The sequence below is a fragment of the Ascidia mentula genome, chromosome 6 (genome assembly GCF_947561715.1).
Source record: "Ascidia mentula chromosome 6, kaAscMent1.1, whole genome shotgun sequence".
NCBI classification, from domain to species: Eukaryota; Metazoa; Chordata; class Ascidiacea; order Phlebobranchia; family Ascidiidae; genus Ascidia; species Ascidia mentula.
The window spans coordinates 5273393-5288412 of record NC_138571.1 but is presented as its reverse complement, the minus strand read 5'-3'; the positions used below and the strand labels follow the sequence as shown (position 1 = coordinate 5288412).

The window sequence follows — 15020 nt, the reverse complement described above, 5'->3', positions numbered from 1 at the left end:
ATGGGTCGGGCGTTTGAACAATGCTGCCAATCACCACTTGGTAGATTGTTGGAGTGCGTTAAAATGCAGATGGTGCGACATCCATATGTCATCTTTGCGCAGAAAACATTCCGCTTGAGGGCGTACACGATCAAAGAGGGTGACCAAGAACGCGTAGATCGATTATCAAGAATTACAATGGTGGACAAACGTCATAAACTTTACTTTACAATGACATGAAAGTGTTATCAGCCTTGGGAGCAGATAAGAACATGACTTTGTCATCTATCAAAAAAGCGTTAAACACGCAATATCACGTTACCGCTAAAATAGAGAAAGATGGCATAAATCTGACCTCAAGAATATCTTTGATAATTTCATGAATATAAGATGAACTTAAGACGCACTCACCAAACCTTCTGGTCAAAGAGGGTATTTCACGGGTTGAGTGTTTTTTGATTGAGTTTACATTTTTGAAAGTCAAGGTTTATAAATGTAATTTCCCGTAAAAACTTCCCCAAAAAATTGAGGATATATTCTCTTTTGTCCATTTGAGAGTAGTTTGGATTCATTCTAATCATCCTGTCGTACCTCAAGTTGTCGATCGATACTGACGATCGTTTAGCTGCGATAACAGGAGGTAGAGTAACATGCAACCTCTTAACCACTTGGGTCTCGTTATGGGTCCAGGCAAGTAAGCTTCGAGGGCAAACTGTCTAACGCATATGTACAGTCAGTATACAACAGCTTTCGTATGGTCTGCACAAATATGTAATCGAAATTAATATTCGTTGAAACCATAAAACGCCGTTGCATTTGTGACAGTTGATTTAAAAGCATGCTGGAGCGAAACAATCTGAATATCAGACGATTTTAGAATACGAGTCTAGATCTTGTTTACCCTTTCATACATTTGTTTTGCTTTGTAGAAAGTTGTACAAATTATAATGTTTTGGCTAACAAACGCCTTCGGATAATCCGGAATATCGACTCCGGATTTTCGCCAATTCGAAAAAAAGATTTTTTGCATTCAATATTCCTAATTTGATTTGTACAACAAGCCAAGTTATACAGTTGCTTGTTTTTCATCAATAAGACTTGTAAGCCGCCCAATGTACGCCTACTCAAGTCACAAGTTTAGAACACGTGTTGTGGTGCTTGTTCATTCTTGAGGTCACAAAGATGTTTTTCCGCATTGCCGCTTTGAGCACGTGTGTTAGGGGAGTTAAGTATAGCCGCGCCCTGAACGCTTTTCCTTGAAACAATGCAGGTTTTGCACTTGGCTGAAGAGGTAACCACAGAAATAAACACGGTTGCACAGATTCGAATGCAAGAGCAGTGCGGCGGAAAACAACACGGGGACCAAGCAAAGAAAGCGGGAAAAATCGATGCGCAGTAGACCGTGACGGCAACGAAATTACAGCGTGGTCGAAACGTCTAAAAGCAGATTTATGTTGTGAGCTTATAATTGAAGGATATTTTATAATGGAAGTGTCCCAAGCTTAGGTTGTTTGCTCTTGTTTTTGTCCTTGGTCAGGTTTTACTGTATAGTATTATGCCAGCAAGCTGTTTTTGAACCAAAGGAATAATTATACACCTGCTATATATATAATGTTTCTGTTGCTGCCAGGCATATTATAATTTAATAGTCTGTTCTTCTGGCACAATAAAAACGTAACTTTATTACCGGGCGTTTCGCCTGTTATCCAACAAGGCTTCCTCAGGGTAATGGTACTACAACACAAACCAACACTAAGAAAACGAAAAAAAACGTGTTATATATCTGACAATGGTCGGAAACGTGACCAGAGATTGCGTTAGCTCAAACTTGCGTCACAATATATGATATATCTTTCTCCTTTCGTCACAATATATGATATATAAAGCAAGTTTTTGAAAGATTTGATTGCCAAGCTGCAAATAGAAATTCCAACTTGCAATATTACATTTGGCAAATCAGAACTTGTTTCGTGATAACACATTCAAAAGTATGTTGTATTAATACATGCAAACTCTTTACATGCAACTTTTACAAAATATCGTTTATACTTTTGAAATAACATAAATAATGTAGAAATATGGTTACCAAACGTTTTGTATACGTGGTATATAACATTACTGTCGTGGGTATGCAATGGTACCACATTTCCACGAACAGGAAGTTGTTTAGGATTACACGGCTTCCAAAATTTCTCATAGTAAGTGGTCACTCTTCCAAACCTCTAAACAGCTGCTGTACCGTTGCCATGCATTAAATATGGTAAATGGGAAACTTGTGACATAAGCTCAGTGGAGCACAATTTAAACCTGCCATAATAAAGGTTGTTCATCTTACACCTGTGTTTAATAACGTTGTTGGATTATATATTGTTGGTGAAAATACCCCGCGATTAATTTTTTAACAAATATACTTGATTCGCGTACATGTGTTGTTCACCCCTGCATTAAATTATGTCTCTCCCTTTTTTGCTTTATTATGTTTATTTGAAGTTTTTCGACTGGTAGCTTTTCAAACACTTTCTCCAATATATCTTTTGCAGAAACACCTGAAGAATGAAAACAAAAGGAGAACTTTAGAAAATTGCCATTAAAATCTTCTCAACACATTTCGATGTCGTCTCTTAAGGCTGAAAACAGTGAAACATGCAGCAAACACACAAAGAAGCGAATTCCAGTCGTCCATTCGCAAGTTAGAAATAGGAAAGTATTTCACAAATGCGACGTTTGCGAGAAAAAATTCAATGACCGACGAATGCTGCAAGTACACAAACGCATTCACACTGGAGAAAAACCATTCAAGTGCAAAGTGTGTGAGAAAAGATTTAGTCAAACAGGAAACCTGAAAAAACATCTACTCAGTCATATGAACGTAAAATCAGAAAAATGTGATATTTGTGAGAGAAGGTTTTCTCGAAAAGAACACTTGATGATGCATAAAAGAACCCACACTGGTGAAAGGCCTTACCATTGTAATGTATGCGAGAAACGATTTACTCAGTCACAAGCACTAACAGTACACAAGCGTACTCATACTGGAGACAAACCTTACAGTTGTGAAGTGTGCGAAAAAAAGTTTATCACAAGCAGTGCCTTAAATATCCATCAGCGAACACACACTGGTGTAAAGTTGTATGTTTGCGAAATATGCAAAACAAAGTTGAAAAGTAGCAACTCGTTAAAATCACATTTGCTGGCGCACACCGGAGAGAAACCTTACAAGTGCGAAACTTGTGAAAAGAAATTCACGCAACTGAGCAATATGAGGAAACACATTCTGACACGGATCAAGAACTTCCAATGCGACCAGTGTGGCAAAAGGTTAACTCGGAAAGAACACTTAAAAAATCACATGAAGATTCACGCCAAGGAAAGCGGATACAAGTTGGATTAGTGGAAGGAATTCACTACGGATATCAACATATTTCATTCTTTGAAACGGCTACGAAATGACGTCACAGCCCTCTTTGGTTCACTTTGACACAATGTATTGGGAATCAGCAACGACTACTTTTAAACAATTTCGTTAAATAAGTGCTTGCGTTGAATTAAGACTTTCACACAAGTGTGTGGTGTTATTTGCAAATATTCTGGTTATCTACAAAATGCATCTCTTTGTAAGTTTGAAGCTAAAAACGGAAAAAAATAACGGCCCGAGATAAAAAAAGAGCCCGAACTGGGGTAAGACTTGCAAAGTCTGATATATTTTAAAATAAATTTCTGCTTTTTCTGCTTTATGAGTGTTTTTGGTGTAGCTGTATTGCTATCTTCTAGTTTTGGGGACAACCTACCACGCCAGCAAATTTCGCCGCGTTGATTATGGAGGTAGTTTGTTTGCTTAATGGAGTGGTTTGCTTAATGGATTGGGTTATCTTTGTGTGGTTTGACTTCCTGTTTGTTTTCTAACTTAGTTACCTAAAATACGTTGATAACGAGAAAGGGAAAATGTGACGCCCAAAGTTTAATGTGACAAGTGGATCATATTTTGTATAAGGCATCATCACAACCAACCACCTCCTGGATTTTTTTTACATGTTCTGTCTTGCCGTCTCGTGAAAAACCTGAATACCATTTATCCTTCAGTTAGCAAGTAAGTGCTATGTTTTTTTTCCTGAGAACTTTTCTCTTACAAGCGGATCTGGTTTCTGTTCGTTTGGAGAATCGGGCGGCTTTTAACATTCCACAGTAAGACCCGTTTAAGTATGAGCGTGTTTGGATTGCGAAATTGTGCAAGTTTTCCTTTTCTTCAAACTTGGCATGGTAATTTTAAAAAAAAATCCCACTAAGAATTGGTTGAAACGCCATGTTACGAAGTGCTAAAAAAACATATTAAAAAAAAAGTTTTTACCCAAGGCATAATGATAGCTGTATAGTCAACACAAAGTGGAAGTCTTGTCGGCTGACAATATAGTCAAAAGTCACACTGAACTGCACTGATGACTGCTAGGTCGAAAAAGTGGCCCCGTCCATAATTCACTAAAGAAAATAAAACAGTCTGAAAAGGTTTGTTTGTTATCACAGTCGCGTTATACCGACAGCCTTACTTTAAATCTTTTGTCAAACAAGCTGTTTTCTGTAAGTATAAGGAAAGAAATATTAGTTATCATAGCATTCCACTTACTAAGCCAGTGTCGTAGTAATACATTTGATGTTAGATAACGGGTTTGGACACATGCCAACAGCTTGCTTACATTTCCTTTAAAGAACAATTGATGCAACAACCGCAAACTCTTCACTCTTTAATTTTACAGCGGTTTGTTTTGGCTACCGGAAGTTCAGCGGCAAATCGTAGCACGGAGACATGAGTGTTAAGAAAATATACAGAGCCGGGGCTTAATCCTCGGATTTCCTGGCCACGAATCCCGATCAGGTTTTGACCAATGCTGGCAATCACCACTTGGTAGATGGTTGGAGTACGTTAAAATGCAGATGGTGCGACATCCATATGTCATCTTTAGGCAGAAAACATTCCGCTTGAGGGCGCACACGATCAAAGAAGGTGACCAACAACGCGTAGACCCGATTAGCAAGAATTACAATGGTGGCCAAACGTCATAAACTTTACTTTGCAATGACATGAAAGTGTTATCAGCCTTTGGACCAGATAAAAAAATGACTTTGTCATCTATCAAAAAAGCGTTAAACACGCAATATCACGTTACCGTTTTATATAGGAACGAGAAGCGGAACAAATGGGACAAGTAGATAATATTTTATTGTTAACTTACGTCGGCGACAAAACAGCAACTATTGGAGACGAGAAATTTCGCAGGAAATTTTCTGGCCTGTGGAGGATAAAAAGATATAGGCAAAAGCCACGAGCATAGACTGGCAAAAGTCTAATGCAAAAAATATGCAATACTTATAACAAGTTAATGCTTGTTTCTATTTTATTGCTATTCTTTTAGACAGAAACTGAGGATGCCAATAGGCGAAATTAATATTTCTGTTAATAATTGAGGATCTTATACTCGCGATCATAATAAAAATAAGGACACCTGTGGCTAAAACAGCCCAATGTGGTCTTAAACAGTGACACCCAGTCACAAATTAGAACAAATCTTTGAAATATACGGACGGTCATATTTTCTGTGTCATCGCCCCAAAATTAGGGATAAATCTCTAGAAAAGAAATGCATGGAATCCCTGATTATACAGAATGTGAAGGCACAAAATAACAATAGCATAAGGAATCATTTACAAGAAGCTATGTCACCACTACCAAAAAATTCAATTAAGAAAACTGCAGACTAGGCTAAAATAGAGAAAGATTGTATAAATCTGACCTCAAGAATATCTTTGATAATTTCATGAATATAAGATGAACTTAAGACGCACTCACCAAACCTTCTGGTCAAAGAGGGTATTTCCCGTACAAAGTTTCACGGGTTGAGTGTTTTTTGATTGAGTTTGCATTTTTGAAGGTCAAGGTTTATAAATGTACTTTCCCGTAAAAACTTCCCCCAAAAATTGAGAATATTTTCCCTTTCGTCCATTTGTGAGTTGTTTGGATTCATTCTAATCATCCTGTCGTACCTCAAGTTGTCGGTAATCGCAAACAATCGATACTGACGATCGTTTAGCTGCGATAACAGGGGGTAGAGCAACATGTAACGTCTCAACCACTTGGGTCTCGTTATGGGTCCTGGCAAGCAAGCTTCGAGGGCAAACTGTCTGACGCATATGTACAAGTCAGTATCCAATAGCTTTCGTATGGTCTGTACAAATATGTAATCGAAATTAATATTCGTTGAAACCATAAAACGCCGTTGCATTTGTGACAGTTGATTTAAAAGCATGCTGGAGCGAAACAATCTGAATATCAGACGGGTTTAGAGTACGAGTCTAGATCTTGTTTACCCTTTCATACATTTGTTTTGCTTTGTAGAAAGTTGTACAAATTATAATGTTTCGGCTAACAAACGTCTTCGAAAAATCAGGAATATCGACTCCGGATTTTCGCCAATTCGAAAAAAAGATTTCTTTTTTGCATCCAATATTCCTAATTTGATTTGTACAACAAGCCAAGTTATACAGTTGCTTGTTTTTCATCAATAAGACTTGTAAGCCGCCCAATGCACGCCTACTCAAGTCACAAGTTTAGAACACGTGTTGTGGTGCTTGTTCATTCTTGAGGTCGCAAAGATGTTTTTTCCGCATTGCCGCTTTAAGCACGTGCGTTAGTGGAGTTAAGTAACCGCGTCCTGAACGCTTTTCCTTGAAACAATGCAGGTTTGCACTTGGCTGAAGAAGTAACCACAGAAATAAACACGGTTGCACAGATTCGAATGCAAGAGCAGTGCGGCGGAAAACAACACGGGGACCAAGCAAAGAAAGCGGGAAAATCGATGCGCAGTAGACCGTGACGGCAACGAAATTTCAGCGTGGTCGAAACGATTAAGAGCAGATTTATGTTGTGAGCTTATAATTGAAGGATATTTTATAATGGAAGTGTCCCAAGCTTAGGTTGTTTGCTATTGTTTTTGTCCTTGGTCAGGTTTTACTGTATAGTATTATGCCAGCAAGCTGTTTTTGAACCAAAGGAATAATTATACACCTGCTATATATATAATGTTTCTGTTGCTGCCAGGCATATTGTAATTTAATAGTCTGTTCTTCTGGCACAATAAAAACGTAACTTTATTACCGGGCGTTTCGCCTGTTATCCAATAAGGCTTCATCAGGGTAATGGTACTACAACACAAACCAACACCAAGAAAACGAAAAAAAACGTGTTATATATCTGACAATGGTCGGAAACGTGACCAGAGATTGCGTTAGCCCAAACTTTCGTCACAATATATGATATATCTTTCTCCTTTCGTCACAATATATGATATATAAAGCAAGTTTTTGAAAGATTTGATTGCCAAGCTGCAAATAGAAATTCCAACTTGCAATATTACATTTGGCAAATCAGAACTTGTTTCGTGATAACACATTCAAAAGTAAGTTGTATTAATACATGCAAACTCTTTACATACAACTTTTACAAAATATCGTTTATACTTTTGAAATAACATAAATAATGTAGAAATATGGTTACCAAACGTTTTGTATACGTGGTATAACATTACTGTCGTGGGTATGCAATGGTACCACATTTCCACGAACAGGAAGTTGTTTAGGATCACACCGCTTCCAAAATTTCTCATAGTAAGTGGTCACTCTTCCAAACCTCTAAACAGCTGCTGTACCGTTGCCATGCATTAAATATGGTAAATGGGAAACTTGTGACATAAGCTCAGTGGAGCACAATTTAAACCTGCCATAATAAAGGTTGTTCATCTTACACCTGTGTTTAATAAAGTTGTTGGATTATATATTGTAGGTGAAAATACCCCGCGATTATTTTTTTAACAAATATACTTGATTCGCGTGCATGTGTTGTTCACCCCTGCATTAAATTATGTCTCTCCCTTTTTTGCTTTATTATGTTTTTTTGAAGTTTTTCGACTGGTAGCTTTTCAAACACTTTCTCCAATATATCTTTTGCAGAAACACCTGAAGAATGAAAACAAAAGGAGAACTTTAGAAAATTGCCATTAAAATCTTCTCAACACATTTCGATGTCGTCTCTTAAGGCTGAAAACAGTGAAACATGCAGCAAACACACAAAGAAGCGAATTCCAGTCGTCCATTCGCAAGTTAGAAATAGGAAAGTATTTCACAAATGCGACGTTTGCGAGAAAAAATTCAATGACCGACGAATGCTGCAAGTACACAAACGCATTCACACTGGAGAAAAACCATTCAAGTGCAAAGTGTGTGAGAAAGGATTTAGTCAAACAGGAAACCTGAAAAAACATCTACTCAGTCATATGAACGTAAAATCAGAAAAATGTGATATTTGTGAGAGAAGGTTTTCTCGAAAAGAACACTTGATGATGCATAAAAGAACCCACACTGGTGAAAGGCCTTACCATTGTAATGTATGCGAGAAACGATTTACTCAGTCACAAGCACTAACAGTACACAAGCGTACTCATACTGGAGACAAACCTTATAGTTGTGAAGTGTGCGATAAAAAGTTTATCACAAGCAGTACCTTAAATATCCATCAGCGAACACACACTGGTGTAAAGTTGTATGTTTGCGAAATATGCAAAACAAAGTTGAAAAGTAGAAACTCGTTAAAATCACATTTGCTGGCACACACCGGAGAGAAACCTTACAAGTGCGAAACTTGTGAAAAGAAATTCACGCAACTGAGCAATATGAAAAGTCATATTCTAACACATAAAGGTATCAAGAATTTCAAATGCGACCAGTGTGGAAAAAGGTTAACTCGGAAAGAACACTTAAAAAATCACATGAAGATTCACGCCAAGGAAAGCGGATACAAGTTGGATTAGTGGAAGAAATTCACTACGGATATCAACATATTTCATTCTTTGAAACGGCTACGTCATGACGTCACAGCCCTCTTTGGTTCACTTTGACACAATGTATTGGGAATCAGCAACGACCACTTTTAAACAATTTCGTTAAAGAAGTGCTTGCGTTGAATTTAGAATTTCACTCATGTGTGTGGTTTTATTTGCAAATATTCCAGTTATCTACAAAATGCATGTCTTTGTAAGTTTTAAGCTAAAAGCAATGTGAGATAGCACATGGTTATCAGTACGTTTGAATGTACATATTGAGAAGCCATTGCTGTAAAGTTTTCATCTTTTTATTGGTTTTATGGCAAATATCTTTCAGAAATTTCAGGCATCATAACATGAAAAAATAGTGAAAAAAAATTTCCATAGATGGAAAAACAAAATGTTGTGAAGAAGGTTTAGAAAACTAACCCACACAACCTACGTTGAAATTGTTGAAGTTTGCTATACACAACAAAAAGATTACCTCATATCAAAAAAGCGTGAATTTTCAATTGGAAACACTGTTATGGCAAACACCTATGGTGGGAACGACAGTAGTTTTCGTAACCGGTGTTCTGTCTATAATTCCGTTTTTATGTCGGTATTCCTTTGTAATTTTATGGATTTACTTGCAAGTAAGTCAGCTTCAAAAACTTAGGTTTTGACCTGTTAAACGCCAGGCTATCTAAACTACTTTTGTTTCTTTGTTGAAAAAGAATATCATTAAAATTTACGTCAACCACAGAACTCTATGCGATAACGTCTTTGAGCACTGACTTGTTTAAAATGATATGTTTCTAATGTGAAAATACAATATTAATAATAGTTTTAAACTTTCCTGCAGTGGCGACAAGTAGACCATAGGGCACAAATATATTCGTTGCTTATTCAACCGTGACGTAGTTATCGCTAGGTCGAAAAGAGAAAGGGCAAGTTTATTTGCTCAGTGATTATTTAAACATAGGATTAAGAAGACTATCATGGTGATCAGGAGTAAACAGATCAGATTTGTTTCACATGCTTTAAAACCAGAGACTATTTTTTGTAAAATTAGGTCATGTTGCAAGAACTGCCTATTTGCTAACGTATGGGCAATAGGTTTACACGTTGTTATTAAGTCGATACATACGCTTTTCTATTAACGTGGTATCGGGCATAAGAATCACCGCTGATTCCACCAGTTATCTGCATTAAATCACATCTTTTGGTACTAAGGAAAGTTTCGCGCCTTATTTTCAATGCCGTTGTATCACAATGTACAGGAGAAAGAAACAAATGTGACCCACGATCTACCAAAGCTGCAGCTTGTCCTAGTAAGAATATGTGGAAAAATACCCGTTGTTTTGTCGTTTTGTTATAGTACACGGGTCCGCATTCCACGTGTTTGAGCCGACCTTGTGAAGGTATGGTTTTCCATAACTGTTGTGGGAGTTTTATCGCAACGCATGTCTTCCAGCAGGAAACTGTTCCGCAGTTCAAGGCTAGCAACATTCCTCTGAACTAACGGCTGGGAGTTACAATCCCAAATCCTTGTAAATAATAGCGGTTGCGCTTGTTAAACTCCAAAACATTATGTTACGAAGTTCATATTATTGTACTTCTGTGTGTGCATAATCCAGTGTATGACATATTTCCGCAAGTCCAGTAGTTTAATTGATTTACAATCTGATTTAAATTGAAATCATCAAAACAAGTGACCATGTTTTCTCAAATGGTTGAAGGTGGTGAAAGTTGGAACAAAAACAGTAAAAGGCTCAACAGAATCGTCCATTCGCAAGATAAAACAAAGACAACAATTCACAAATGCAACGTTTGCGAGAAAAAGTTTAGTGCCCGACAAATGCTGCAAGTACACAAACGCATTCACACTGGAGAAAAACCATTCAAATGCAAAGTGTGTGAGAAGGGATTTAGTCAAAAAGGAAACCTGAAAAAACATCTACTCAGTCATATGGACGTGAAATCAGAAAAATGTGATATTTGTGAGAGAAGGTTTTCTCGAAAAGAACACTTAATGATGCATAAAAGAACCCACACTGGTGAAAGGCCTTACCTATGTAATGTATGCGAGAAACGATTTACTCAGTCACAAGCACTAACAGCACACAAGCGTACTCATACTGGAGACAAACCTTATAGTTGTGAAGTGTGCGAAAAAAAGTTTATCACAAGCAGTGCTTTAAAAATCCATCAGCGAACACACACTGGTGTAAAGTTGTATGTTTGCGAAATATGCAAAACAAAGTTGAAAAGTCACTACTCGTTAAAATCACATTTGCTGGCACACACAGGAGAGAAACCTTACAAGTGCGAAACTTGTGAAAAGAAATTCACGCAACTGAGCAATATGAGGAAACACATTCTGACACATAAAGGGATCAAGAACTTCAAATGCGACCAGTGTGGCAAAAGGTTAACTCGGAAAGAACACTTAAAAAATCACATGAAGATTCACGTTAGAGGATACCAGTGTGATTAGTGCCAGAAACACACAACTGAGAGCACTGGTTCAAAATTTCTTCTGTTTGACGTCACTTAACGCTTCAATGCCCTTCGATACACAGTGCATGGAACCTGCGACGTGTTAATTATCATTTAAGCATTTTCAGTAAACCAAACTTTTGAAACTAGCATTATTGATAAACCTGTGTGCTTGTGTTTATTGAAAACTTTCACACGTGTGATTGTGATAAATCATAGATCTTTTTGCTGATTTCTTTCCTCAAAACAAACAGAACTTCGTTGCTTGCCCTTTTTCTTCATTCGTTCCGTATCATTGATTTTACCGTCACAGCTGGTCAACAGGACAAGTTGGTTGTATAGTTTCGCTTAGTTTCTGTTGAAGTTTTGTGCAAATTGCTTAGCCTATATGTTTCAAAATCATTGCAGTAAATGTTTCATAATGTGAAAGTTAACATGGCAAACACTTTGCAAAGGACTTGAAAGGTTTCACAAATGTCTTGGTGAGCGATCGCAGTAGACTTTTTTCTGTGTACAACAGCACAAGCGGAAGGAGAACGTTACTCATTGATAGGCATTTCCAAAGAGGAAAAGTGGAGGGGACGCAGGCAAGGCACTTTTGTATCAAGCTCGAAGAAACCAGAATCTGTACGTCTTGTTGCGCTTACTGGGCACAATATGCGGATGCCTTAGCACAAATGTTGCTGTGTAACGTAACGTCTCTGTAATTTCTCCATAGTTAAACCATAGTAAATTCCGAGACAGCCAAGTTTGTATAGTTTTGTCAGATTAAATCAAGATTAAATCAAATTCCCGCTATACTTTTATTGCTTTTGCTTTGCAGGGTTTGTGTTTACTGTAATTTACCGCAATGTCGCAGTCAATGGCCTCCGCTTCGAAACGAGGCAACCCCACGATTTCAGTCTCCAATACTAATGATCAAATAGAACAATCCACTGCTGGATTTATGAACAACTACGCTTTCATTGGCAAAGAGGATTGCAAATGCAAAACATGTGGCAAAATGGTGAAAGGCGAATCTCTGCAGTTTCACATGCTGATGCATACTGCTGAAAAAACATTCAGGTGTCACTTGTGTGGCAAAAGATTCGGGCAAAGTCGAAGATTTAGTCAACATATGCTGAACCACCAAGCGACGCGGCCTTTTAAGTGCGACGTTTGCGATAAGGACTTCAGCCAGAAATGTGCTTTAAATGAACACATGCGAGTTCACACCGGAAACTTACTACACAAGTGCACTGTGTGCGACAAATTGTGTAGATCGAAAGGCAGCTTACAACATCACTTGCTTACGCACACAGGAGAAAAACATTACAAATGCGAAGTATGCGAGAAACGGTTCGCAAGGAAAGAGGGACTGACAAATCACTTGGCACAGCATATTGGTGTTAAACCCTTTCCATGCACTATTTGTGAGAAGAGATTTGCCAGAAAGGAACATTTGCAGAAGCACATGAACTTTCACAATGGAATTAAACCGTTCAGGTGTGATTACTGCGAGAAAAAATTCGGCGAAGCTTCTGCTCTCAAAACGCATAAGCGCACACATACTGGTGAGAAGCCGTACAGTTGTGAGATGTGTAAGAGGAAATTCGCCCATTACACCAGCAAAGTGAAGCACATTCGAACATATAATGGCAAAGGACCTTACCAATGTGGGACATGCGAAGAGACTTTTACTTGGAGATGTGTCCTGCTACTACACATGAACAAACATACAGAAAACGATACAGCTCCTACTGTTTTAAAAGAAAGCTATGTGTAATACTGACGCATTTTGTTTATATTTGGCAGAAAAAAAAACAATTTTAAGCATTAATTTTTGTATGTTTAACACAGAAGTGGATTGCACATTGCACTGCAGTTAAATCAATACACGTTGACGATATTTATGCATCATTGTTTATTTAAATGATATTAAAGCGTTGTATTGTTTTATTGCGTCACAAAACATTGACTGCATGGTGCAACAATTCACGCACAACTGTTTTCTTTTATTTCAAAAACAACAGCTGGGTCGTCATGTGACTCATGAAGGGGGACTACTATTGCTCAACAGTGATAAGATTAATTGCAGCTGCGTTAAGACAGCATATGGAAAGGTTTTGCAAAGGTTTGCCAGAAAACTACATGTCCTATGAGGGGTACAAACAGCTCGGGGGCCTACAAAACAGTTATAAGTCCTCTAATTCTGAATGCATTGCGAAAAGGAGGGTTGGTGACTTTACTTGCCAATGGTGGATACTTTCTGTGATTCATTTTTTTGCAAAGCCAACAAAAAAGTTTCTGCCTTTTAAGGCAAAATAATGTCCACCAGGGGGCACAATGCCCATGGGGGAGAGGTTAAGGTGGTGGTCTTGACAAGAGTTTTTTTAGATTATTGACACAAAATCAAAAATGGATTGTATTTTTTGTCCACCGCAATATTTTGGTAGTTTTCCAACCAACTACACCACCCACCAATGGAAGTGCATGGAGCTTCATGGGTACTTTATCTGCGAAATATACAGAAGCACAAATGTTACGCAGATATGGCTATGACACAGAAGTTGAACATGACAGAAATACCGTTAAACGCAAGTAACACATCAGAAAACGGATAACGTTGGCCCATTTGTAACGTCACGTGACAGTGAGTTCAACGAGGCGCAACAAGTTGTTGTAAACCCGCAGGAAAAAAAATCATTGCTCCTTGTGGCTTTAATATCCAGTCATATAATTTTAGAACTTTATGTTTTAAAACGAACCATGCATATTTAATTCATTGACCCGGCTGAGTCGTTTCCGTCCCAAAATCTTATTTTATTAACATCGGACTTTCAGTCTATGACCTATCGGAATAGACGGGACGGAGTCTATTATAATTTTAGGGGAAGTGACTCAATGCACAATAATTCGAACATACGCTGTTTATAAGGGTGGACACCAGAGCGTTGTAGCTGTACATGGTGAGCATTGAAGTCATACTGCAACACTTAAGGACGCAAGGTTTGTTTATTATTCAATTGGCGATATAGAATAACTATTATTTTGCAAATGATACTTAAAAAGTCAGGTTGTTATCTGAAATTTGTGCACACTAAGTTTTGGGTTTATGTCTACTATAGATGAACAAGCTTTGGTTTATGTGCATGCTTTTCGGCATCCTTCTTGTTATATCCACACCTGGAGAGTCAAGATGTCGAGCTGCTGCTTGTAGGGCGCGGTGGTGGATTCGATGGGGAGTTCCTTGGGTGGTTCCACCAGAAAAAAAATCCAAAACAAAGAAGAGTGATGGTAAATATACTTAACACCGTATTAAGGTGCGTAAAACGAAATGCCAACTGAATTTTATGCATTTATTTTATATTTTCAGAAATAAAACAGGACATTTTGCGGGAAATGTTGGAAATCGATGAATAATCTGCAATGGACAGATAATAAAACAAACTGCAAAAACGATTTTTGCTTTGTGTGTTTTTTGTCCGGCATTTGTAAAACACATTATCAGAATGTGTGCAGGGTTAGAAGTCACAAATAAATATAATAATTAATTTTTCAACATTTTACTCGTGAGAGTTTTTTTGTTAATTTCGACCCACAGACAGGTCAGCAACACAAAAATCTGTACAAATGTTTACGGTTAGATGTAAACAAAGCAACCACTTGTTATTTTTACTTATAAGTTTAAATACCATTATACTTTTTACACAGTTA

The 15020-nt window shown here is 37.7% G+C and overlaps 2 protein-coding genes and 1 long non-coding RNA gene across 3 annotated transcripts; all 3 read left to right on the top strand.

Moving 5' to 3' along the window:
• The first annotated feature begins 2590 nt into the window (after positions 1-2590).
• LOC145906970 (uncharacterized) lies at positions 2591-11322 on the top strand. Its single transcript, XM_082994417.1, has 4 exons — positions 2591-3297; positions 8084-8821; positions 10059-10156; positions 10565-11322. Exons 1-4 carry the CDS (start codon positions 2591-2593, stop codon positions 11320-11322), a joined length of 2301 nt encoding a protein of 766 aa, XP_082850543.1.
• Positions 11323-11894: 572 nt separating this feature from the next.
• On the top strand, positions 11895-13278 carry LOC145905392 (uncharacterized). Its single transcript, XM_082992581.1, has one exon. It carries the CDS (start codon positions 12175-12177, stop codon positions 13087-13089), a length of 915 nt encoding a protein of 304 aa, XP_082848707.1. The 5' UTR covers positions 11895-12174; the 3' UTR covers positions 13090-13278.
• Positions 13279-14248: 970 nt separating this feature from the next.
• On the top strand, positions 14249-14757 carry LOC145905404 (uncharacterized). The gene is made up of 3 exons (XR_014402736.1): positions 14249-14312; positions 14432-14600; positions 14680-14757. It is a non-coding gene; the product is annotated as an uncharacterized LOC145905404 (long non-coding RNA).
• The last annotated feature ends 263 nt before the right edge of the window (positions 14758-15020 follow it).